This window comes from Mandrillus leucophaeus, unplaced genomic scaffold (genome assembly GCF_000951045.1).
Source record: "Mandrillus leucophaeus isolate KB7577 unplaced genomic scaffold, Mleu.le_1.0 Scaffold156, whole genome shotgun sequence".
NCBI lineage: Eukaryota > Metazoa > Chordata > Mammalia > Primates > Cercopithecidae > Mandrillus > Mandrillus leucophaeus.
In genome coordinates, this window is record NW_012101543.1 from 3,092,327 (window position 1) to 3,118,234 (window position 25,908).

General features: G+C 38.9%; 1 protein-coding gene across 1 annotated transcript in view; it reads left to right on the forward strand.

Annotated features, from left to right (window-relative positions):
- PLEKHA5 (pleckstrin homology domain containing, family A member 5) overlaps positions 1-25,908 on the forward strand; it is a 147,930-nt gene that overhangs the window by 79,110 nt on the left and 42,912 nt on the right. Inside the window, exons 11-15 of the mRNA XM_011975468.1 lie at positions 2,651-2,713; positions 4,456-4,536; positions 4,664-4,813; positions 18,789-18,890; positions 25,175-25,286. Of these exons, the coding sequence (XP_011830858.1) occupies positions 2,651-2,713; positions 4,456-4,536; positions 4,664-4,813; positions 18,789-18,890; positions 25,175-25,286 (508 nt within the window). The remainder of the gene's footprint in view (positions 1-2,650; positions 2,714-4,455; positions 4,537-4,663; positions 4,814-18,788; positions 18,891-25,174; positions 25,287-25,908) is intronic.

Consider the following 25,908-nt stretch of genomic DNA (forward strand, 5'->3'; position numbering starts at 1 on the left):
TTGCTAAAGGTGTATTTGAAAAAACTGATAAAAAGTGTTACCATGAACTTAACCATGCAAAACTTGAGTTAAGCAGAATGCTCATGAAATTTACATTTTCCTTCTTTTTTTAGTAAGACCGGAGGTTGGGATTGAGGGGTCAGGATTTTCATATTGAGAACGAAATAGCAACCTTTTCAATTATATGAAGGTGTTTTTGTTTGTTTAAGGAATAATTTTGTTTTCTTATGCTTTTATTCTGTCGTAAAAGCAGTGTGTGGGGAAAGGTTTAAGGATTTGGTTAGTTGATGTCTATTGAATATCTTTATTGAATAACTTAAAAGATTTAAAGAAAAATTTCGGTGGTACTGAAAGCAGAAATACCACAAAAATCGGATTGATACGTGTAATATATTTATATGGCTATAAAGGAGATATCACTCTAAAGTTGTAACTACAGTAAGCATTTTTCTCTATTATGATATGCTAGCTGATGTAAAAATAAATCTGCAATAAGACTCCCCAAGTAAAAATAGTATGTCAATATCCTAAAGATTTACTATAAATTACTAAGTTTTCACTTTAATATACTAGTCTTTTTTTCTGTTGACTCTGAGATGTAGGTTATATTTGATATTTTAATCCATATGAAACACTGTCCGCTAGTTATATTCAGATTCTGTAGTCTAGTAAAGCTGTTTTGCATTTAACTTTAAATATTAAGCAAACTATGTCTGGGCGTGGTGGCTCATGCCTATAATCCCAGCACTTTGGGAAGCCAAGATAGGAGGATCACTTGAGGTCAGGAGTTCGAGACCAGCCTGGCCAACATGGTGAAACCCTGTCTCTACTAAAAATACAAAAATTAGCTGGGCATGGTGGTGCACGTATAATCCAAGCTACTCTGGAGGCCGAGGCAGAAGAATCACTTGAACCCAAGAGGCGGAGGTTGCAGTGAGCCAAGATTGCATCACTGCACTCCAGGCTGGGCAATAGCGAGACTCCATCTCAAAAAATAAATAAATAAATACTAAGGAAACTATATTTGAACATCTTAGTAGCTTATGACCTTTCATCTTTAATTTGTTATAAATGTGAAAAATGTAATTTTGGCATTGTCTTACATTTTTTATCATAGATCTACCTATTTAAAACTTACTTTTTATTATTTTTTTTCCAGATAGGAATATAAATTATTTTCTTGGATCTAGGTGCTTTAATTTACAATGACAATTGACACTTCTCAGGACACACCTGAGGATACTTATTTTGAATAGTGTAAGAGTATTCTAACTTTTGTCATTAAATTCATTTTTCATGTAATATTCATTTCTATGAAAGTTTTGTGGTTTAACAATCACTGTGCATACCCTTAAATAGTCACAGATTCATTTGCATGAGGTATGTGAAAGTAATGTCTTGAAATGAAATGTAAATCCAGGATTTATTTTATGTTTGGAATGCTTATATTTTTAACCTTCTCCTGATTCCCACATTTCTAGATCAATTCAAAGTTATCTCCTATTTAAATCATTATTTAATGCTTCCTTTTAAAGCTGTAACTGTCAGGCAGTTTCTTTCATAGAGAAAACATACAGAATTGTCATTTATACATTCTTTTGTATAATGCATATATGAAATTTAATTTTCTAAACTGGAATATAGTTGGGACACATTACTTCTAACCTCACCTTGAAAAAATTGTGCAATTTAGTAAGCATACAATGAGCCCCATTTAAATTTTTTCTACTATGTTTTTGTTACTTTCTCACAGTCAATATAAAAATCAAAAGACAAGAAAAATAGTGAAGTATTGCCTGCAGAGGCTATGATGTTATCTGTGATATAACTGACTGGGATGGCTATTGAAATCTTGCTAAGCACAATCAGAAGTAACCACAAAATATCTTTTAACCAAAATATACTGGGAAGAAGCTGAAGAAAGGATATTTAAGTACACTAAATAATTCCTTACAATAGAGTAACACAAATGGTGTCAACAAACACACATAAACTTTTTAATGAAATTTGACTACCCATAGTTTGTAACATAGGCTTTCAGTTTTATGCGGTTTCGAATGATTTTCCTCTTTTCAATTAAACCCGTCCTTTTCCTTCATTATCTTTTAGTTCTTAAGACAGAAGAACAAGATAAGTCTATATTGTGTATGTGTGTTTATATATTATGTATATGTATACAATATGTTATAGGTTTTCGTTAAATAAGATGTGTTGACATTTGAGTGTACACATATACAGTGTGTGATGATGTGTATACTGTGAAGGATGGTTTTGACTGTTGAACTTTGCTTGATTTAAGTATTTGATTTGATACAGTTGCAATGATTGTATTTGTCAATTTTTTTATTAAAATAATGTGTGTCTTTAAAAGAAAGAATGTAAGATACTGTATTAGTTTTGTTTGACCAGCATATTATTATGTTTAACAAGCTTGTTACATACATCATTCTTATGTATCTTGCATATTATATCACTGTTAAGTATTTTTCTACTTTGTTAATCAGTGTTTGAATTAAACTTCTAAAAGTATAAGAATCATTAAAATCCATCTTTGTTATATATATTTAATATAAATCCAAAGTATTAATTATAGGCTAAATATATTTTTAAATTAAGATTTTTAAGTTGCTATATGATTTTTTTCTTATAGCTGTCACAAGATGAAGGTAGAGGCACATTATACAAATACAGACCTGAAGAAGTAGATATTGATGTAAGTATTAGTATGATATATATTGTCAGTACTCTGTTATATTCTCTGCCAAAAACACTGGAAATAAGCATAACCAAAAAACTTCTTTCTCCCAAGTCGTCCAAAATGACATCAGATAAATTCATATTTTATGTGTGTGCTCTAAATTATTGTTCCCTGCCCTCTACGTCCCTCTACTCCCTATTGTTAGTAGTCCAACATATGAAGCATCACTTAAATGAAAGTAAAAACTATTTCTGATTTTTAGAAGTTACAGATTGACTGGGCGCGGTGGCTCATACCTGTAGTCCCAGCACTTTGGGAAGCCGAGGTGGGCGGATCACTTGAGGCCAGGAGTTTGAGACCAGCCTGGGCAACGTAGCATACTAAAATACAAAAATTACTAAATATACAAAAATTGTCTCTACTAAAAATACAAAAATTAGCTGGGCATGGTGGTACGCGCTTGTAATCCCAGCTACTCGGGAGGATGAGGCATGAGAATCTCTTGAACCCAGAAGGGAGAGGTGCAGTGAGCTGAGATCATGCCACTGCATTCCAGCCTGGGTTATGGAGTGAGACCCTGCCTCAAAACAAACAAAAAAAAAAGTTATGGAAGACTGGAGACAAAGAAGAATTGCTATGTTTTTCAGATAAAGTATCGGCCTTTAGAAATTTTATCACTACTCCTTTTTAAATTAAATTGAGTTTCTTTTAAATCATATTTTAGATTGCTGATTTGCCATACATTCTTATGCATACTTCCCTCATTATTTCCCCTGGTTTTATTTCATTGAGTTTTTTGAGTTATACCCCCTTTTTTTTTTCTTTTTGAGTCAGGGTCTCTCCCTGTTACCCAGGTTGGAGTGCAGTATCACGATCTCAGCTCACTGCAACCTCTGCCTCCTGGGTTCAAGTGATTCTTATGCCTCAGACACCCATATAGCTGGGATTACGGGAGCACGCCACCATGCCCAGCTGACTTTTTGTATTTTTTTTTTTTAGTAGAGACAGGGTTTCGCCATGTTAGCCAGGCTGCTCTCGACCTCCTGACCTCAGGTAATCCACCCACCTTGGCCTCCCAAAGTGCAGGGATTATGGGGGTGAGCCACCGAGCCCAGCCCCCCACTTTTTCTTTTTAACACCTTTCATTTTGTGTAGCCTGAGTCTTGTTGTCTGACAAAGACAAGGTAGTTATTTTGATAGATAAATGGCAAAGAAGATAAAGTCTCAAATTTCTTGCTTATATGCCATTATGCCATAAAGTTGGGGACATATTTCCAATTTGTCCAATGTTTTCATTTTGAAACATTAAAACTGGTTTATTGTACTATTGAAATTTTATTAGAGTACTTTCTTATACTTTCTTAATTAAGAAATTAGGGTAATATTAAGAATTTAAACACAAACTGATGAAAGTTATTTTTCTCCTTTAATACTATTTTTATTTGTATTTCAGTTAGAAGTGATCTATTGTTTACATTATTTTCTAAGAATCCAAGAGCATGATTTTTTAAATATGTAACAATACAATCCAGTAAGCATTTTAATTAAGGACTGCATATATCACTTAACCTATTTAGCAGATTGTAGAGGCAAAATGCTTACATGCCTATTTTTTAGACATTCTGTCTTTATAAGCTATATTTTAGCTTTCATTTTATGGATTGAAATAAAGATTTTTGGTCAGATAATGATTGCCTACCTCCAATTACAGAAAAAATTTAAAAATTGCTAACAAGACATCTTCTCTTATAACCTAGGCCAAGTTAAGCCGATTATGTGAACAAGATAAAGTGGTGCATGCTCTGGAAGAGAAACTTCAGCAACTCCACAAGGAGAAAGTAGGACAGTTATGTTTATTGTCTACAACTGATGTTACTTAATATGATTATTATCAGGACACTGATAAGTAAAAAGAATTAATACGATGATGCAGAACGTTAAATGTAATTCTTTTTATTATAATAGTATACGCTTGAGCAAGCTTTGCTGTCAGCCAGCCAAGAGATAGAAATGCATGCAGATAACCCAGCAGCCATTCAGACAGTGGTGTTACAAAGGGATGATTTACAAAATGGACTGCTTAGTACGTGTCGAGAACTTTCTCGAGCCACTGCCGTAAGTAGATTTTTTTTTCCCCTAATAGAAGTAACTTGAATATGTAGTTCTATTTTCTTCTCTCTTTTTTTTTTTTTAAATACTGGGCTCTCTTTAGGATTCTTCATTATTATTATAGCAAAAAATAGTAATTTGTTATTAGTGTGCTTCTCTTTAGGAACATAAAAATAAAAGATTATTTAATTAGTGGGCATTCTGTTATTTATTTACTTACTTATGAGACAAGTTCTCACTCTGTCACCCAGGCTGGAGTACAGTAGTTTGACTATAACTCACTTGTAGCCTGAATTTCTTGGACTCAAGTAAGAGCCTTGGCCTCCGAAGTAGCTGGGACTACAGGCTGGCACTACTACACCTGGCTAGATTTTTTTTTTTTTTTTTTTTTTTGCATAGAGATAGGGCCTTACTGTGTTGCCCAGGCTGGTCTTAAACTCCTGGTCTCAAGTGATTCTCCTGGCTTGGCCTCCCAAAGTGCTGCAATTACAGGTGTAAGCCACCACACCCAGCCAAACATTTTGTCTTTGTGAAATGAGTGTTTTACAGGGGAGATAAGTACTCCTGTTTTTATGTATCATGTAAATGAAAAATTCTGAAATATGTGAAAATTTATTGCATTAAGAAAATAAATAGGCCAGACACGGTGGCTCATGCCTGTAATCCTAGCACTTTGGGAGGCCGAGGTGGGTGGATCACCTGAAGTCAGGAGTTCAAGACCAGCCTGACCAACATGGTGAAACCCCATCTCTACTAAATATACAAAATTAGCCAGGTGTGGTGGCACGCACCTGTAATCCCAGCTACTCAGGGGGCTGAGGCGGGAAAATCACCTGAGCCTGGGAGGCAGCGGTTGCAGTGAGCCAAGATCATGCCATTACACTCCAGCCTGGGCGACAAGACTGAAACTCTGTCTCAATCAATCAATCAATAGAAATATAAATAGCAAGGCTAGGTGTGGTGGCTCACGCCTCTAATCCCAGGACTTTGGAAGGCTAAGGCAGCTGGATCATTTGAGGTCAGGAGTTCGAGACTAGCCTGGCCAACATGGTGAAACCTCATCTCTACTAAAATACAAAAATTAGCTGGGTGTGGTGGCAGGTGCCTGTAATCCCAGCTACTTGGGAGGCTGAGGCAGGAGAATTGCTTGAACCCAGGAGGCAGAGGTTGCAGTGAGCCAAGATCATGCCACTGCACTCCACCCTGGGCAACAGAGTGAGACCCTGTTTTAAAAAAAAAAGAAAGAAAGAAAGAAAGAAATATACATAACAGAACCTTGTAACTCATAGTCATATGACTATGACTGTGAGTCTCTTGGAATGACGAAATCTAAAAGTCTTAACTTGCAGCTTATAAATTGAGTGTTTTATGAGTTTAAACAGCTGGCTTTAGATCCTATGATGTGGTCATCTCTATAAACATAGTAAGAGCACCAGTCCAAGCAGCTCTTTGAAAGAGAAATCTTAGCAAAAACTGCCATGTTATATAAAACTGCTCCCAAACCTTTGTCTGTACTTACACTTCAATGGGCTAAGGAGCAGCTATCTTTTAAGAAGGGCCACAGACAGTATAGCTTAATTTAGAGGAGGCTTTCCAGGCTGGCAAGATCCCAGAATCTCAACTTGGCTTCTATTCTGAACCCTGAATTCCAAACGTGAGCTATTTTTAAAGGAATATACCATGATTTTGAAATCATTGAAAACTTAATTTGAGAAATTCTTAAATACCTTATATTTCTATTTCTATTTTTAAAATACTGTTATTGCTGTTGTCTCATTTGAGTCTCTTAATTATATTGTCATGTTTATAGGCTTTTTTAAAATTTAATATCCTTTCCATTGTGAGTTTCTTGAAATAAGAAACTGTGTCTCATTCACATTTGATGAATGATTGAGCTGAATGACTTACCCAAGGTTACAAAGCTAACAAATAATATGCCTAAAACTCAAATCCAGATCTTCTTACTATAGTTCTGAAGAATTAGATCTATATGAATTTCTGTAATATAGTCATAAAGAAAATGTAAGCACCTGAAATACTGTCTACAAGGAAGTAGTCACTAAGCTAATCAAGGATAGGTAGGATTTGAATACAACGAGAAGAGAAATGAAGAGTGGTTTATTCAAATAATACAAAACACCTTAAGCCACAGCAAAGATGAGAATGTAGGAGACATGTTTGGAAAAGGAGGAAATAGAACTAACTGCCTGAGTGGGATAGAGGATTCCTGTGAGAGGATAGAAAATGTGAGAGTAGAAAGGGAAAATGGGGTTAAGCTGTCAATGCCAAGCTAATGAGAAGCTCAGGGTCTCTAGGACAACTTGAGTCAAATCAAAATGGTAGGCTCTACAGACATTTAGTTGGAAACTATTTAATGATTTGATGTCTGCTCTTGAAATTCTAATTTTAGGAAATCCCTTATCAACTGGGATTAATAAATTAAATCTCATCAGTAGGCTCAGAATTTGCTCCATCTCAAGGTTAACTTTAGCTCAGATGGGAATATGTTAAAAATGTCTTAACAGAAATGAATGTTGCCAGGAGTGCTGGCTCACACCTGTAATCAGTACTTTGGGAGGTTGAGGCAGGAGGATTGCTTGGGCCCAGGAGTTTGAGACCACCAAACTGGGCAACTTAGGGAGACCCTATCTCTACAAGAAACAAAAAGTAGCTGAGCATGGTGTTGTACACCTGTGATCCTAGCTACTTAGAAGACTGAGGTGAGAGGATCTCTTGAGCCCAGGACGTCAAGGCTGTGTGATTATGCCACTGCACTCCAGCCTGGGTGATAGAGTGATTCACTGTCTCTAAAACAAAATAGTTAATAATAGAAGGCCAGGCATGGTGGCTCACGCCTGTAATCCCAGCACTTTGGGAGACCAAGACAGGCAGATCACAAGGTCAGGAGTTCGAGACCAGCCTGGCTGACATGGTGAAACCCCACCTCTAATAAAAATACAAAAATTAGCCAGGCATGATGGCAGATGCCTGTAATCCCAGCTACTCAGGAGGCTGAGGCAGGAGAATCACTTGAACCCGGGAGGCAGAGGTTGCAGTGAGCTGAGATCGTGCCATTGCACTTCAGCCTGGTCGACAGCAAGACTGTGTCTCAAAAAAAAAAAGTAATAATAAATAGAAAATAGGCCAGGCAGGCATGGTGGCTCAAGCCTGTAATCCTAGCACTTTGGGAGGCCAAGATGGGCGGATCACCTGAGGCCAGGAGTTCAAGACCAGCCTGACCAACATGGAGAAACCCTGTCTCTATTAAAAATACAAGATTAGCCGGGCATGGTGGCGCATGCCTGTAATCCCAGCTACTCAGGAGGCTGAGGCAGGAGAATCACTTGAATCCAGGAGGCTGAGGTTGTGGTGAGCCGAGATCGCGCCATTGCACTCTGGCCTGGGCAACAAGAGCGAAACTCCATCTGAAAAAAAATAAATAAATAAAATAAAAATAAATTGATCTTCTGAGTATCCCCTTTTCTGGTTTTTATCTTATGTAATCACTTTCCTGGTTTCTTTTTCCTTGCCTTCAGCAATAATCCGTGGTTATGACAAACCCTCAGAATATATTCTTCTAAGACAAGTCTTACTGCATAGAATACAAACTATGTTATTTGTGCCTTTATGTAAACTTATTTATATTTGTAGCTTAAGGCTTCAAATGTTAGCATGTGCGTAACATCATACTGGGCATATGGTTGGCACTCAGTGAATGTTGATTAGATTTAAATTTGAATTACATTTTTGCTGGCAGAATCTCAAAGGATTTCACTGAATCTGTCACAGTCAATTCATAGCACTAGTTCAAATCTAAGCCCCAAGCAGAAGGCTTGTAACATTAGCACCTCTATAGATCAAAGCTGTGATTCTGAGAACTCTTCTCCTCACCTGGTAGGCCACAAAGTACACAAAACTAGGATTAGCACAAGGGAAACGTGTAAAGCAGTGTTCCCTATACTTTTTATTTATTTTTATTTTATTTTAGGTTTGGGGGTACATGTGCAGGTTTGTTAACTGGGTCTATTGTGTGATGCTGAGGTTTGGTGTATGAATGAGCCCGTCACCCAAGTACCTAGCATAGTACCCAATTTCAACCTTTATCCCCATTCTTTCCCCACCCTCAGTAGTCCCCAGTTTCACTGTTAAACCATCTTTATGTCCATGAGTACCAGTGTTTAGCTTCCACCTGTGAGAACATGCGGTATTTGGTTTTCTTTTCCTGCATTAATTTACTTAGGATAATGGCCTCTGGTTGCATCCATGATGCTGCAGAGGACATAATTTCATTCTTTGTTATCGTTGTGTAGTACCGTGGTGTATATGTACCACATTTTCTTTAACCAGTCCACCATTGATGGGCATCTAGGTTGGTTCCATGTATTTGCTATTGTAAATAGTTCTGTGGTGAACATGCAAGTGCATGGGTATGTTTGGTAGAAAGATTTGCTTTCTTTTGGATATATACCCAGTAATGCAATTGCTGGGTCAAATGGTAGTTCTGATTTAAGTTCTTTGAGAAATCCATAGTGTCCATAGTGGCCGAACTAATTCATATGTCCTCTCACTGTGTTATAAGCATTTCCTTTTCTCTGCAGTCTTGCCAGCATCTGTTTTTTGTTTTTTGTTTTTTTTTACTTTTTAATAGTAGCCATTCTGATAAATGTGAGATGGTATCTCATTGTGATTTTAATTTGTATTTCTCTGATGATTAGTGATATGGAGCATTTTTTATATGTTTTTTAGCCACTTATATGTCTTCCTTTAAGTGTCTGTTCATGTCTTTTGCCCATTTTTTAAGAGTTGTTTGTTTTGTTTTTTCCTTGTTCAATTGCTTAAGCTCCTTATAGATTCTGGATATTCAACCTTTGTTGGATGCATAGTTTGTGAGTCTTTTCTCTCATTCTGCAGGCTGTTTATTCCATTGATAGTTTCTTTTGCTTTACAGAAGCTCTTTAATTAGGTCCCACTTGTCAATTTTTGTTTTTGTTGCAATTACTTTTTTCTTTTTTTTTTCTTTTTTTTTTTTTGAGACGGAGACTCACTCTGTTGCCCAGGCTAGAGTGCAGTGGCACGATCTTTGCTCACTGCAACCTCCACCTCCCAGGTTCAAGCAGTTCTCGTGCCTCGGCCTCCCAAGTAGCTGGGATTATAAGTGCCCCCTATCAAGCCTGGCTACTTTTTGTATTTTTAGTAGAGACAGGGTTTCACCATGTTGGCCAGGCTGGTGTCAAACTCCAAGCCTCATGTGATCTTCCCACCTCGGCCTCCCATAGTACTGGGATTACAGGCATGAGCCACCATGCCTGGCTAAAGGATTCTTATCGTTTGAGGCCTGACACTTAACTCTTTAATCCCTCTTGAGTTAATTTTTGTATACGGTGAAAGGAACGGGTCGGTTTCATTCTTCTGCATATGGCTAGCCAGCTATTCCAGCACCATTTATTGAATAAGAAGATAAGAAGCCCTTTCCCCATTGCGTATTTTTGTGAATTTGGTCAAATATCAGATGGCCATAGGTGTGTGGCTTAACTTCTGGGTTTTATATTCTGTTTCCTTGGTCTGCGTATGTTTTTGTACCAGTACCATGATGTTTTAGTCTGTAGCCTTATAGTATAGTTTGAAGTCAGGTAGCGTAATGCCTCTGGCTTTGTTTTTGTTTAGGATTGCTTTGTCTGTTTGGACTCTTGGTTCAATATGAATTTAAGAATTTTTCTGGTTCTGTGAAAAATGATGATAGTTTGATAGGAATGGCATTGAATCTGTAGATTGCTTCGGGCAGTATGACCATTTTAACAATATTGATTCTTCTAATCCATGAGCATGGAATGTTTTTCCATTGGTTTGTGTCATCTATGATTTCTTTCATCAGTATTTTGTAGTTCTTATATCTTTCACCTCCTTGGTTAGATGCATTCCTAGCAGTGTGTGTGTGTGTGTGTGTGTGTGTATTGTAAACGGGATTGCCTTCTTGATTTGGCTCTCAGCTTGAACATTATTGGTGTATAGAAATGCCAGTAACTTTTGTACGTTGATTTTGTGTCCTGAAACTTTCCTGAAGTCATTTATCAGTTGTAAGAACCTTTTGATAGGGTCTTCAGGGTTTTCTAGGTATAGATCACATCGTCTGTGAAGAGAGATAATTTGACTTCTTTTCCTATTTGGATGCATTTTATTTCTTCCTCTTGCCTAATTGCTCTGACTAGGACTTCCAGTATTACGTTGAATAGGAGTAGTGAGAGTGGGCATCCTTGTCTTTTTCCAGCTCTCAAGGGAAATGCTTCCAGTTTTTGCCCGTCTCAGTGTGGTGTTGACTGTATATTTGTCATAGATGGCCTTTACTATTTTAGGGCATATTCCTTCAACATGGAATTATTTCTTGAGGGTTTTTGTCATGAAGAGATGCTGGATTTTATCAAAAGCCTTTTCCGTGTCTACTGAGATGATCATACGTTTTTTGTTTTTTATTCTGTTTATTTAGTGACTCACATTTATGATTTGCATATGTTGAACAAATCTTGCATCTTAGAAATGAAGCATACTTTATCATGGTGAATTAACTTTTTGATATGCCATTGAATTTGGTTTGCTGGTATTTTGTTGAGGATTTTTACATCTATGTTCATCAGGGATATTGGCCTTCGTTTTCTTTCTTCTTTGTGTCTTTACCAAGTTTTGGTATCAGAGTGATGCTGGCTTCATAGAATGAGTTAAAGAGGAGACCGTCCTTATTTTTTTGGAATAGCTTCAGTAGAATTAGTACCAGCTCTTTGTGTCTGGTAGAAATCAGCTGTGAATCCATCTGATCTGTGGCTTTTTTTGTTTGGCAGGTTTTTTATTACAAATTCAATTTCAGAACTCAATATTGGCCTGTTCAGTGTATCAGTTTCTTCCTGACTCAATCTTGGGAGATTGTATATTTCCAGAAATTTCTCTATTTCATCTAGATTTTCTAGTTTGTATTCATAGTGGTGTTCGTAATCGTCTCTGGGAATCCTTTGTATGTCTGTGGAATCCATTGTAATGTCACCTTGGTTGCTTCTCATTATGCTTATTTGGATCTTCTTTTTTTCTTTGTTATTTTAGCTAACAGTCTGTCAATCTTGTTTTTCTTTTCAAAGAATCAACTTTTGGTTTCCCCAGACTGGGTGTGGTGGCTCATGCTTGTAATCATAGTACTTTGGGAGGCTGAGGTGGGCAGATTACTTGAGCCCAGGAGTTTGGGACCAGCCTAAGCAACATGGTGAAACTCCTTCTCTACAAAAAAAAAAAAAAAAAAAACAACTAGCAGAGCACAGTGGCGTGTGCCTGGAGTGCCAACTACTTGGGAGGCTGAGGCAGCAGAATGACCTGAGCCCAGAGAGGTCCCAGACAGCAAAGTGAGACCCCGTCTCAAAAAAACAAAACAAAAGAAAATCCACAAAAAAGCCAACGGAAGTTTGGCGCAATAATAGTTATTTATTTAAATCTTCCCCTGTGTGCTAGCCTTTCTGTTTTTATTATATCTAGCATTTTTAACAATAGAAAGCAAGCACTTTCTTTGAGATGAGAAGATTGTTTTGTTTCATAGAAAACATCAGAGAAGAAACTAAACACAGGAGTTAAAGATTACAAATAGCTAAAACATAGAATGACTACAATTGTGGTCATAAACTAGAAATTTAAAATATAGATAGCTTTATAATTGTGGCTGATAGTAGAACCTCACTTTATACAGTTTGAACTGGTGCCCTTTTAAACATCTTTTTAGTGTGTTTCAAGTCAAGGCTAAGTGAAAAAATAATAATAAAACGTAAACATCTTCTTAGGTTAAAAAAAGCCAGTATGCCAATATAGTCATTAGATAGTATAGTAAGAGGGATTTTATTTGAGAAGCAGTTACATGACAAGTATAAATTCGTAAAAAAAAAAAAAATTATTTTTAAAAAATCTCCTCAAATAATTAAGCACATTCTTTAAATGTGAGCCAGGAAATCTCTACATCCTGAAGGTAAAATGAAAAAATTAATAAATCAGACATAACTTTATTTTGATTGACTTAAAAAATCAACAACTTCTAATACCAGTTGGCAGTACCGTTATGGTGGGGTATTAGTGACCAAAAAATTGACATTTTAATTTTTTTGCCTGATCCTTGAAATATACCAGTAAAATTAATTTAAATATCATAAGGCTTTAATTTTGCAAGATATAGTAGTGCACATTAATTTGTAATATTACTTAAAGTTTGAAAGACATGTTTGAGTTTAAATTAGGAAGTTAATGAATAATTACACTGCATCTATTGCTTCTCCCTCATTTTGATATTAAAAATCTATGTCAATACTTTTCCAAAGTTACAGGTTTTATTTTTTAATGAAAAGCAGAAAAATGAATTGTCATTTCTTAAATTAAAACTTAGAAACCCTAATTGAGAAGCAAACCAGAGGTAAAACAGTTTATTAGCTCCAAGAATAGTAGTAATTATTTTCTTTTTTTTTTTTTTTACTGTAGTCACCTATAGTCTTACAATATTTACTTGATTATTAAAAAGAGAGGCAGTGTGACAGTAAAATACAGAGAAAACAATTTGAGATTTGTGTCTAGTGTATTGTATAACCATTCCCTTAAGTAGACTTTGTTATAAATTGCCATTGATTTTAGATAAGAAAAGGAAAGTTTCCCTCATATTAAAAACTTGGAAATGCATCATTAGTTTTGATTTTTTTTTTTTAATAGAATTTTTTTGTAGAGATGAGATCTCCCTATGTTGCCCAGGCTGGTCTTAACTCCTGAGCTCAAAAGACTCTCCCACCTCAGCCTCCCAAACTGCTGCAATTACAGGCGTAAGCCACCATGCCCAGCCATTAATCCTTTCTTAATAAAGGACATAGTATATATCTGCTTTATAGCCATCTAGCCAAATATTAAAATCCTTAACTGATATTTTTGGAAATCTGGAATTTCATTACATTTAAGTATTTAGACCTACTTCACTTTCTCCCCCACACAGTGGCCAAGTGTTGTCTCAGTACAGACTATACAGAAGTAAGCACTATTAAAATTTACTTGTTCCATACCCTAAACTTAGACAATTTTTTAAAAAAAATATTGGCCAGGCATGGTGGCTCCTACGTGTAATCCCAGCACTTTGGGAGGCTGAGGCAGGAGGATTGCTTTAGCCTAGGGGTTCAAGACCAGCCTGGACAACACAGTGAGACCTTGAGTTTACAAACTATTAAAAAACAATACCCCAGCATGGTGGCGTGCACCTGTACTACTCAGGAGGCCAAGGTGGGAGGATTGCTTGAGCCCAGGGAGTTGAGGCTGCAGTGAGCTGAGATCACACCACTGCACTCCAGCCCAGGTGACAGTGTGAGAAAAAAGTCTGGCCTGGCACCAAGGCTTACACCTGTAATCCCAGTTCTTTGGAAAGATTGCTTGAGCCCAGGAGTTCAAGACCAGTCTGAGCAACATGGTGAAACCCCAAATTAAAAAATTATCTGGGCATGGTGGTGTAAACCTGTAGTCCTAGCTACTTGGGAGGCTGAGGCAGGAGGATCGCTTGAGCCCAGGAGTTCAAGGCTACAGTGAATTATGATCATGCCACTGCACTGTAGCCTGGGCAGCAGAGCAAAACCCTGTCTCTAGAAAACTCTGCAGCAATCCCTCCTCCACCCCAACTCACACACTTTTTTTTTCTTTTCTTGGAATATAACATGTTCTGAGAAAAGCACGCTGTTTAGGAGTTTAGCCAACATCTATATCGAGACATTGAATTTTACTAGCATGCCAGAGACTCCTCTCCCAAAAGGAACACTACTAGACTTTTTTCTTTTCTTCTTTCTTTTCCTTAATTTTTTTTTAGTTGTTTTAGAGACAGGGTATTGCCACATTGCCCAGATGGGAGAGCAGTGGCTCTTCACGGGTGTGGTCATAGCACACTGCAGCCTCCAACTCTTAGCCTCAAGTGATCCTACCCCTGCCGAGTCTCCTGAGTAGCTATAGTGTAGCACCTGACGTTTAAACTATAGATGAGTTTTACCTATTTTTGAACTTTCTTTTTTGGAGACAAAGTCTCTCACACAGGCTGGAGTACAATGGCACAGTCTTGGCTCACTGCAACCTCCACCTCATGACTCAAGCGATCCTCTCACCTCAGCCTCCCAAGTAACTGGGACTACAGACATGCACCACCATACCTGGCTAATTTCTGTATACTTTGCAGAGATGGGATTTTACTGTGTTACACAAGCTGGTCTCAGATTCCTGGGCTCAAGTGATCCACCCACTTCAGCCTGCTAAAGTGCTGGGATTACAGGCATGAGCTACTGCACTCAGCCTTGAACTTTATATGAAGTGTAACCATATACTCTTTGCCTGGCTTCGTTTAACTTATGAGGTTCACCCATATAGTTCCAGATTGAAAGAGTTCATTCAGGCCGGGCACGGTTGCTCAGGCCTGTACTCCCATCACTTTGGGAGACTGGAGTGGGCAGATCATCTGAGGTCAGGAGTTCAAGACCAGCCAGTCCAACATGGAGAAACCTCGTCTATACTAAAAATACAAAAATTAGCTGGGCGTGGTGGCACATGCCTGTAATCCCAGCTACTCGGGAGCCTGAGGCAGGAGAGTCACTTGAACCCGGGAGGCAGAGGTTGCGGTGAGCCTAGGTTGCACCATTACACTCCAGCCTAGGCAAGAAGAGTGAAACTCCGTCTCAAAAAAAATAAGGCTGGCCGCGGGTGGCTCATGGCTGTAATCCCAGCACTTTGGGAGGCAGAGGTGTGCAGATCATGAGGTCAAGAGATCGTGATCATCCTGGCTAACACGGTGAAACCACGTCTCTACTAAAAATACAAAAAATTATCCAGGCATAGTGGTGCGCACCTGTAGTCCTGAGTATCCCAGCTACTCGGAAGGCCAGTGCAGAAGAATCACTTGAACCCGGGAGGCAGAGGTTGCAGTGAGCCAAGATCATGCCACTGCACTCCAGCCTAGGCGACAGCACAAGACTCTGTCTCAAAAAAAAAAAAGAGTTCATTCATTCTCTTTTTTTGTTTGTTTGTTTGTTTGTTTGTTTGTTTGTTTGTTTGTTTGAAACGGAGTCTCACGCTGTCGCCCGAGCTGGAGTGTGGTGGCACCATCTCGGCTCACTGCAGCCTCCACCTCCAGGGTTCAAGCGATTCTCCTGCCTCAGCCTCCCAAGTAACTGGGACTACAGGCGCCCACCACCACGCCCAGATAATTTTTTTGTATTTTTAGTAGAGATGGGGTTTCACTATGTTTAATAGGCTGGTCTTGACCACCTGGCCTCATGATCCTCCTGCCTCAGCATCCCAAAATGCTGAGATTACAAGCGTAAGCCACCACACCCAGCCTTCATTTATTCTTTTAACTGTATGGCCTGGCATTCTCTACTTTTTATTGAAAGCACTATTTTTGGCAAGTACTTGGGATTTTAAGGTAATTGTATATTTGGAAATTATTAGCCCTTTTAAATTATCTTGCTATATTACCTTCTTGACAAAAAATAAGTAAGGTCACATTTAAAGATTATTAGCATGGTATTCATATAATCTAGTAAATTCTTTAATGAAATACCAGATTTTGGGAGGAAATGTGTTGTGCCATTGCTGCCCTTTGCTTGCTGTCCTCTGTTGTCTTGTGTTCCTGCCCACCTGGTAATCATGTTTGAGGAGCTGAGGTAAAGACAGAAACAGGTAGGCGTAGCAGGATTATAGGACTTGAACAAGTTCAGTGGCAGGATCTCCAGGTTAGGAAAATTGAAAGTATACTGTGCCACTTCACTTCTAAAATATTGATAAAGTAATGTCTAGCTCTCAATCTGTATTTTTCATGTTTCTTTAAGAAAGAGAGGGATTCCTACCATCCTGAAATGTTCTTATGCTTAAATGCCTCTGCAGTGCAGTTAAGCCTGCCCTAAACTCTGGCATTTCCACAAGGGAGAATAGGTGTTAGCCTGTAATACCCTCTTAGCCACTGGGCTGTCATTGGATCCATTGTCTTTATATATATATATATGTATATCTTCCCTAAAGCCATCAAAGACCCACTATTTAAATTTGCAGTTTTTGTAGTGCACGCAAATTAAAACATGGCTAGAATTAATTTTTGTTAAAGGAAATTAATTTTCATACTTATTCATGTAAAAAGAATTTGCTGACCAGGTATGGTGGCTCACACCTGTAATCTCAGCGCTTTGACAGGCCAAGGCTGATGGAATCTCTTGAGCCCAGCAGTTAGAGACCAACCTGGGCAACATGGCAAAATCCTGTCTCTACCAAAATACATATATATGTGTGTGTGTGTGTGTATATATATATGTGTGTGTGTATATATATGTGTGTGTGTGTGTGTGTGTATACACAGACACATACATACATATATACACAAAATATTAGCCGGGCATAGGGGTGGTGGCACACATCTGTTTTCCCAGTACAGTTTGAATAATTTTTCTTTGCCTAAGATTTTTTTTAATTTTAAAAAAACGACTGGCAAGATAGCTTCATTTTTTTTTTTTTTTTTCTGTTCTTTTCTTTTTGGAGACATGGTCTTCATCTGTCACCCAGGCTAGAGTGCAGTGGCACAATTTTGGCTTACTGCAACCTTGGCCTCCTGGGCTCAAGCGATCCTCCCACCTCAGGCCTACCCCAGGTAGCTGGGACCACAGGCAAGCACCACCACACCTGGAAAATTTTTGTATTTTTTCGTAGAGATGGGATCTCTCTATGTTGCCCAGGCTGGTCTCGAACTCCTGGGCTCAAGTGATCCACCTGCCTCAACCTCCCAAAGTGCTGGGATTACATGTGAGAGCTGCCGCACCCAGCCAATCACCTAAATTTCCTAAAGTTATTTTAAACTAGTTACAGAATATACAAAATAAAATAGCTCTTTTTTTTCCCCTTTTACTTTATTTATTTATTTATTGAGTCAGAGTCTCGCACTGTCACCCAGGGTGGAGTGCAATGGCGCAATCTCGGCTTACTGCAACCTCCGCCTCCCACGTTCAAACAGTTCTCCTGCCTCAGCCTCCCAAGCAGCTGGGATTACAGGCTAATTTTTTTTTGTATTTTTAGTAGAGACAGGGTTTCATTATGTTGGTCAGGTGGTTTCAAACTCCTGACCTCGTGATCTGCCCGCCTCAGCCTCCCAAGGCGCAATCTCGGCTCCCTGCAACCTCTGCTTCCTGGGTTCAAGCGATTCTCCCTCCTCAGCCTCCCAAGTAGCTAGGACCACAAGCACAAGTCATCAGGCCCAGCTAATTTTGTGTTTTCAGTAGAGACAGGGTTTCACCATGTTGGCCAGGGTGGTCTCGAACTACTGAACTCAAGTGATCTGCCTCCGTCAGCCTCCCAAAGTGCTGAGGTTACAGACGTGAGCCACTGCGCCCGGCAGATGATGTATTTTTAAGCACCTCTAGAATTATTCTATATTCAACAAATGACAAGCTGTTAAAGACCAAACATCAAAGTCTTCTGTGATATTATGGTTTGGGGGTGATTTTTTTCCAAAGGAGAAAAGTACAGATGGATAATAGTGTCTATATTGAGTCTTCACAGATGGGATTCACTGAATTGTTTAAATAACTAGCTAAATTCATTTGTTTTACTGTATTACTATAAGCTTATTGTAAGTAAAGTCATGTCAAGCCTCTGATGTTATTGAAATTCCAATGTGCTAAAATACAAAGTATTTTCATTGATGGAGAACTTTTAATGAAGACAGATAAGAAAATGTTTTATTTATGCCACTTCTGCATTTTAGGAAATAAACAGCAGCACAGTAATACTTAGGTTGCCTAGTAAATTTTTGTTGAATTGAGTTTTAAAAAGGGACAAAAATGGTTATAAAAATTCCTGTTTTGCTAAGTAAAAAACTATGCGACTTTCTAAAATCTAGAAAGTTACAATTGGAGTGATAACACCGTAAAAGCACATTTTCCCCATTAAAGTAATTAACGCTTTTTGGTTTTAGGAATTGGAACGAGCATGGAGAGAATATGATAAGTTAGAATACGATGTAACTGTTACCAGGAACCAGATGCAAGAGCAGCTAGATCACCTTGGTGAAGTTCAGGTACAGAAATATAATATTCTTTATATTGTTTTAACTGTTTTTACTGGTACTGTACAATCCACCTTGTTAGATTTCTGCATACCCTTAACAGTTTTTACATTATTGGCTACCTGAGACCTGGATTTGAATACTTTTAATGACAGGAATCTTACTATCTCACAAAGTAGACCATCCCCACTTGTTTAAGAGTTCTTTGTTCTGTTGGGCACATGGTGAGCCCTGGAGTGCTCTGTGCTCCTAGCAGTCTCAGCTCTGCAGTTCCTAAAAACATGGTTTCAGATCCTTTTACAAATCCATCTGTGTCACTTGGTATTGAGATGTTGAATTATATGGATTTATCAAATAATGAATATTTATGTGTGTGTGTGTGTGTTTTGAGATGGAGTTTTGCTCTTGTCGCCCAGGCTGGAGAGCAGTGGCGCGATCTCGGCTCACTGCAACCTCTGCCTCCCGGGTTCAAGCAATTCTCCTGCCTCAGCCTCCCAAGTAGCTGGGATCACAGGCATGTACCACCAAGCCCAGCTAATTTTGTATTTCTTTTTTTTTTAGTAGAGACGGGGTTTCTCTGTGTTGGTCAGGCTGGTCTCAAACTCCTGACCTCAGGTAATCCACCTGCCTCGGCCTCCCAAAGTGCTGGGATTACAGGCTTGAGCCCCTGCGCCCAGCCAATATTTCATCTTTTTAATAAAATTATTCTAATCCTTTCTATATTAAATGTCTCTCATTTTGTGAAATTACATTTGGCCTGTTGACTTCACTGACATATTATTGGAATAGGGGAAGATACAGCACCATTTGCTATAAAGAATCTAGTTAATAAGCAAATAGATCTGACACCTAGTTCCAAGGGTTAGTTTTCTTATCTATAAAACAGAAATAATAGTACTTGGCCGGGCATGGTGGCTCACACCTATAGTCCCAGCACTTTCGGAGGCTGAGGTGGGTGGATCACCTGAGGTCAGGAGTTCGAGACCAGCCTGGCCAACATGGCGAAACCTTGTATCTACTATAAATACAAAAATTAGATGTAGTGGCAGGCATCTGCAATCCCAGCTACTTGGGAGTCTGAGGCAGGAGAATCACTTGAACCCAGGAGGTGGAGGTTGCAGTGAGCCAAGATCCCATGACTGCACTCCAGCCTGGGCAGCATAGCGAGACTCTATCTCAAAAAAAAAAAAATGAAAGAAAAAGAAATAATACTTATCTTAAAATGTTTCTCTGAGGAATGCAGATAATATATGTTTAAGAAAATAATAAAACTTACTTTATGGTTATGACCAATGTAAATTTGATCCTTTTAGTTGGAAATGCGTAGACTTAACAGACAATGAATAAAAGATTAGTTAAGTTTGAGACCAACCAGCCTGACCAACATGGCGAAACCCCATCTCTACTAAAAAATTATAAAATTAGCCAGGATGACAAGGTCAGGAGCTCAAAACTAGCCTGGCCAAGATTGTGAAACCTCATCTCTACTAAAAATACAAAATGAGCTGAGTTTGGTGGCAAGCACCTGTAATCCCAGCTACTCGGGAGGCTGAGGCAGGAGAATTGCTTGAACCTGGGAGGTGGAGGTTGCAGGGAGCTGAGATCGCACCATTGTACTCCAGCCTGGGCAACAAGGGTGAAGCTCCATCTCAAAAAAAAAAAAAAATTAATAAGGTTGAATCAGAAATTCAGCTGCCCTCTATCTGGGCTGTCCAGCGTAGTACTGGCCACAAGTAGTTGTTGGGCATATAAAATGTGACTATTGTTATTATACAACTAAAACTGAACTTTCAGTTGTTTTTATGTTAACTATCTAAATTTATTTACTTATTTATTGAGTCAGGGTTTTGTTCTGTCACCCAGGCTGGAGTGCAGTAGCATGATCCTAGGTGAAACCTTGAGCTCCTAGGTCCAAGTGATCCTCCTACCTCAGCCTTCCAAAGTGCTGGGATCATCAGCTGGGCACAATGGCTCATGCCTATAATCCCAGCACTTTGGGAGGCCGTGGTGGGAGGATCAGTTGAGGCCAGAAGTTTGAGACCAGCCTGGCCAACGCGGTGAAACCCCACCTCTACTAAAAACACAAAAATTAGCTGGGCACCTGTCATCCTGGCTACTTAAGGCTAAGGCAGGAGAATCGCTTGAACCTGGGAGGCAGAGGCTGCAGTGGAGTGGAGATCACACAACTGTATGCCAGCCTGGGCGACAACAGGAGACTCTGTCTCAAAAAAAAAAAAAAACACAAAGTGCTGGGATTACAGTCATGAGTCACCAAGCCCAGTTTATCTAAATCTAAATGGCCACGTGTGGCTGGGACTTCTGTATCGGACACTGAAGTGACACTGTCAGTAATTGGCTACGATAACCAGCTGCAGGCGCCTGTAGTCCCAGCTACTCGGGAGGCTGTGGCAGGAGAATCACCTGAACCTGGGAGGCAGAGGTTGCAGTGCTCTGAGATTGTGCCAGTGTCCAGCCTGAGCGATGGGCAAAAGTCCATCTCAAAAAAAAAAAAAAAAAAGAAATCAGCTACAAAAATGAGATACTAAATACACTAGAAAAATAGCTATAAATACCTAAGATGTAACTAGAGGTCAGCAAACTTTCTGTAAAGGTCAAATGTGTCACTGTCACATATTTAATGTTTTTGGTTTTTTTACAACTTTTTTTTTTGTTTTTTGTTTTTTTTGAGATGGAGTTTCACTCTTGTCGCCCAGGCTGGTGTGCAGTGGCGTGATCTCTGCTCACTGCAACCTCCACCTCTCGGGTTCAAGTGATTCTCCTGCCTTAGCCTTCCTAGCAGCTAGGATTACAGGCATGTGCCACCACACCTGGCTAATTTTTGTATTTTTAGGAGAGACAAGGTTTCACCATGTTAGCCAGGCTGATCTTGAACGCCTGACCTCAGGTGATCTGCCCGCCTCAGCCTCCCAAAGTGCTGGGATTACAGACATGAGCCACCGTGCCCAGCTATAACTTCTTAAAAATGTAAAATTTGTTCTTAACTCACAGGCCATACCAAAAGAGGCTGCAGGCCACAGAAATTTGCCAATCCCAGATTTAACCTACCAAAAAATATATTTATTATGAAAATTTAATAACCTTATTATAGGATATAAGAGAAGACCTGAATTAATGGAGAAGTGTAATTGGTATACCATATTCATGGATGATCTGATTTAACATCATCACAATGAAAATTCTTCCCATAAATGCAATTTTATTCCAACCAAATTTCCAGTAGAATTTTCTAAAGAAATTTCTTAAATGGTTCAAATATTTTTAAGGTATAATAAAGACCACAAGTAGTTAAAAAAATTTTTAAAAAATAAAAGAACTAAAAGTCATACTCTATGAATGGTGACATTGCATATACAGCCTTAGACCAGTTACATAACAACTCTGGGTCTCAGTTTCTGCAACTATAAAATAAACTAATACCTACTCCTACTAGGTTATTATGAGGATAAATATGTTTGTATTTTTGCAGCATGTAGAATAAAACCAAGCATATAAAGCACACTATATAAGTGTTTGTTAAATAAATAAACAAGGACACATAATGCAAAACTATAGTGTTAAACATGGTACAGGAAAAAAATAGACCAATGGAACAGAATAGAGAGTTTAACAGCAGACCATGAATATCCACAAAGCAGAGAGAGAAAGAGAGGGAATTGTTGAACAACATTCGGCTTTATCAAAGTTAAAGATTTACCCTCAATGAAGGCAACATAGACAAAGTAAAAAGATGACCTACTGGGAGGATGTATGTTTGACCTCAGAAATTCAACAAGGGATAACTATCTAGATTTGCAAGAAAGTTTTTTTTTTTTTTTTTTTGATTTGGAGAAATAGTCCATTAGAAAAAGATACAAAGAACATGAGTAACTAATCATAGGAAAACTCAAATTACTAACAAGTGTTTGAAAAATAGTTCAAAGTTGGCCAGGCACAGTGGTGTATGCCTGAAATCCCAGCACTTTGGGAGTCCAAGTCAGACAGATCACTTGAGGTCAGGAGTTCGAGATCAGCCTGGCTAACATGACAAAACCTCATCTCTACTAAAATACAAAGAAAAATAGCTGGGCATAGTGTCACACACCTGTAATTCCAGCTACTTGGGAGGCTGAGGCAGGATTGCTTGAACCTGGGAGGCAGAAGTTGCAATGAGCATATATCTTTTAAATTTTATAAAAGTAATACATGTTGTATATAGATGCGCAAGGATTTATTTATAGTGATCTTCCCATCCTCTGTGTCAGTATTTACATCTCTGGGCTGTCATTGTGTTTTGCTCTTGTATGGGTACTTTCTTTTTTTTTACTTTTTGTTGCTTCCAGGCTGTAGCTTGGAAAACTAGATAACTTAGGTTATGTAGTGCCTTTTTGAAGCAGCATTAATTCATAGTCTTTAGGCTTATAGAATTTTTTGCTTGAGTTTTTTCTTTTTCATTTTCTTTTAATTTTTTTAATGTTTTGATCAACTCCCAAGTGCTTGGAAGACTTTGAAAACATATTTCTTTTTTTTTTTGAAACGGAGTCTTGCTCTGTCGCCCAGGCTGGGTGCAGTGGCCGGATCTCGGCTCACTGCAAGCTCCGCCTCCCGGGTTCACGCCATTCTCCTGCCTCAGCCTCCCGAGTAGCTGGGACTACAGGCGCCCGCCACCTCGCCCGGCTAGTTTTTTGTATTTTTTAGTAGAGATGGGGTTTCACCGGGTACATATTTCTTTTTTTTTCCCCCCGTGACGGAGTCTCGCTCTGTCACCTAGGCTGGAGGACAGTGGCACAATCTCAGCTCATTGCAACCTCTTCCCCCAGGCCCAAGTGATTCTCTCACCTCAGCCTCCCAAGTAGCTGGGACCACAGACGTACACCACCCCGTCCAGCTAAGTTTTTGTATTTTTGGTAGAGATGGGATTTTTCTGTGTTGCCCAGGGAGGTCTTGAACTCGTGAGCTCAAGCAATCCACCCACCTCAACCTCCCAAAGTGCTGGGATTATAGATGTGAGCCACTGTGCCTGGCTGAAAACATATTTCTACCCCTTAGAGGACATTTTTTAGCATATTGATGCAATACTGATTGTATTCTATTATCTATAGTCATTAATAACTGATACTCAGTGAAAAAATACTGTTCTAGGCAATGTGACAGTTTTTGTATGTCATTGCCTATTTTTAAAAATAAAGTTACATTCCTAGAATAGTGTTTATTATTATCCAGAATGGTGTTATTATTACCCAATTTATGAATAAGAGTCATAGAATTCTAATAGAATCTCAGAGAAAACCAATGTAATCTTATTTTGGTTTCAGTTAGTTACTGTATTTAACCTGAGGGCATGATATGGAATATTAAAAGTAAGAAAATTGGCTGGGCATGGTGGTTCACGCCTGTAATCTCAGCACTTTGGGAGGCCGAGGTGAGCGGATCACCTGAGGTCAGGAGTTCGAGACCAGCCTGGTCAGCATGGTGAAACCCCGTCTCTACTAAAAATAGAAAATTAGCCGGGTGTGGTGGCGCATGTCTAATCCCAGCTACTCGGGAGACTGAGGCAGGGCAATCACTTGAACCTGGGAGGTGGAGGTTGCAGTGAGCTGAGATTGTGCCGTTGTACAGAATACAAAAATTATGGCATTCGCCTCTAATCACAGCTACTCAGGAGGCTGAGGCAGCAGAATCACTTGCGCCCAGGAGGCAGAGGCTGCAGTGAACTGAGAGCTTGCCACTGCACTCCAGCCTGGGCGACAGAGCAAGACTCCGTCTCAAAAAAAAAAAAAAAATACATTTAAACTCTCTCAGTCAAAACTCATCTTGATATATTTTGTTAGTTGTCCCTTTGTTGTTGTTTTTATGTTCTAGAACCTAGGAAGTTAGTATACCTTCCATTTCTTACCTGTTCCCCAATACCCCGCCATGTCTCCTCCTCTCAGAAATTATTTTTTCTTTTGGGGTTTCTGCTCTGTTTCCATTCTCTCTGTATTTTCCATTTTTGGTCCCTTTTAATCAATATGCCTTCCTGGGATCATAAATAATGCAAGACAAAGCTTATTGGAAAGATTTAAAATAGTATATTTAAGTATGAAAATTAAATATTTTTCTTTCTCTGCTCAGTCTTTTATATTTGCCACTGGAATTGCAAAATTGGGAGAGTCACATCAGTCATATTAAATATTCATAACACTTAATTCACTGCAATTTGCATTTTTAAAATAGAATTTATATAATTAATATATAATCATTTAACTTCAGTAAATGATTTTCTTTCTTATATGTGGTCTATCCATTTTTACTGATAGACGGAATCAGCAGGAATTCAGCGTGCACAGATTCAGAAAGAACTTTGGCGAATTCAAGATGTCATGGAAGGGCTGAGTAAACACAAGCAGCAAAGAGGTACTACAGAAATAGGTAAATTAGCTTTGCATTTTATTTTGTGACTGACCACAGTGTTACAGTCATGTGTCACTTGGTGACAGATTATGTTCTGAGAAATGCATTGTTAGGTGATTGTGTTGTGCAATCAGAGTGTACTGAAACAAACCTAGTTGTATGGCCTACTACGCACCTAGGCTATGTGGTATAGCTTATTGCTCCCAGATTGCAAACCTGCGCAGCATGTGACTGTACTGAATACTGTAGACAGTTGTAACACAATGTTATTTGTATATCCAAACAGAAAAGGTAATGTGTTATACTGTGACATGAGGGCAACAACTAGGCAATAGATATTTCTCACCTCTGGCTGGGTGCAGTGGCTCGCGCCTGTAATCCCATCATTTTGGGAGGCTGAGGTGGGCAGATCACCTGAGGTCAGGAGTTCAAGACCAGCTTGGCCAACGTGGTGAGACCCTGTCTCTACTAAAAATTAAAAAAAATTAGCCAAGCATGGTGGCGCATGCCTGTAGTCCCAAATACTCAGAAAGCTTAGATATAGGCCGGGCGTGGTGGCTCACGCCTGTAATCCCAGCACTTTGGGAGGCCGAGGCGGGCGGATCACAAGGTTAGGAGATCGAGACCATGGTGAAACCCC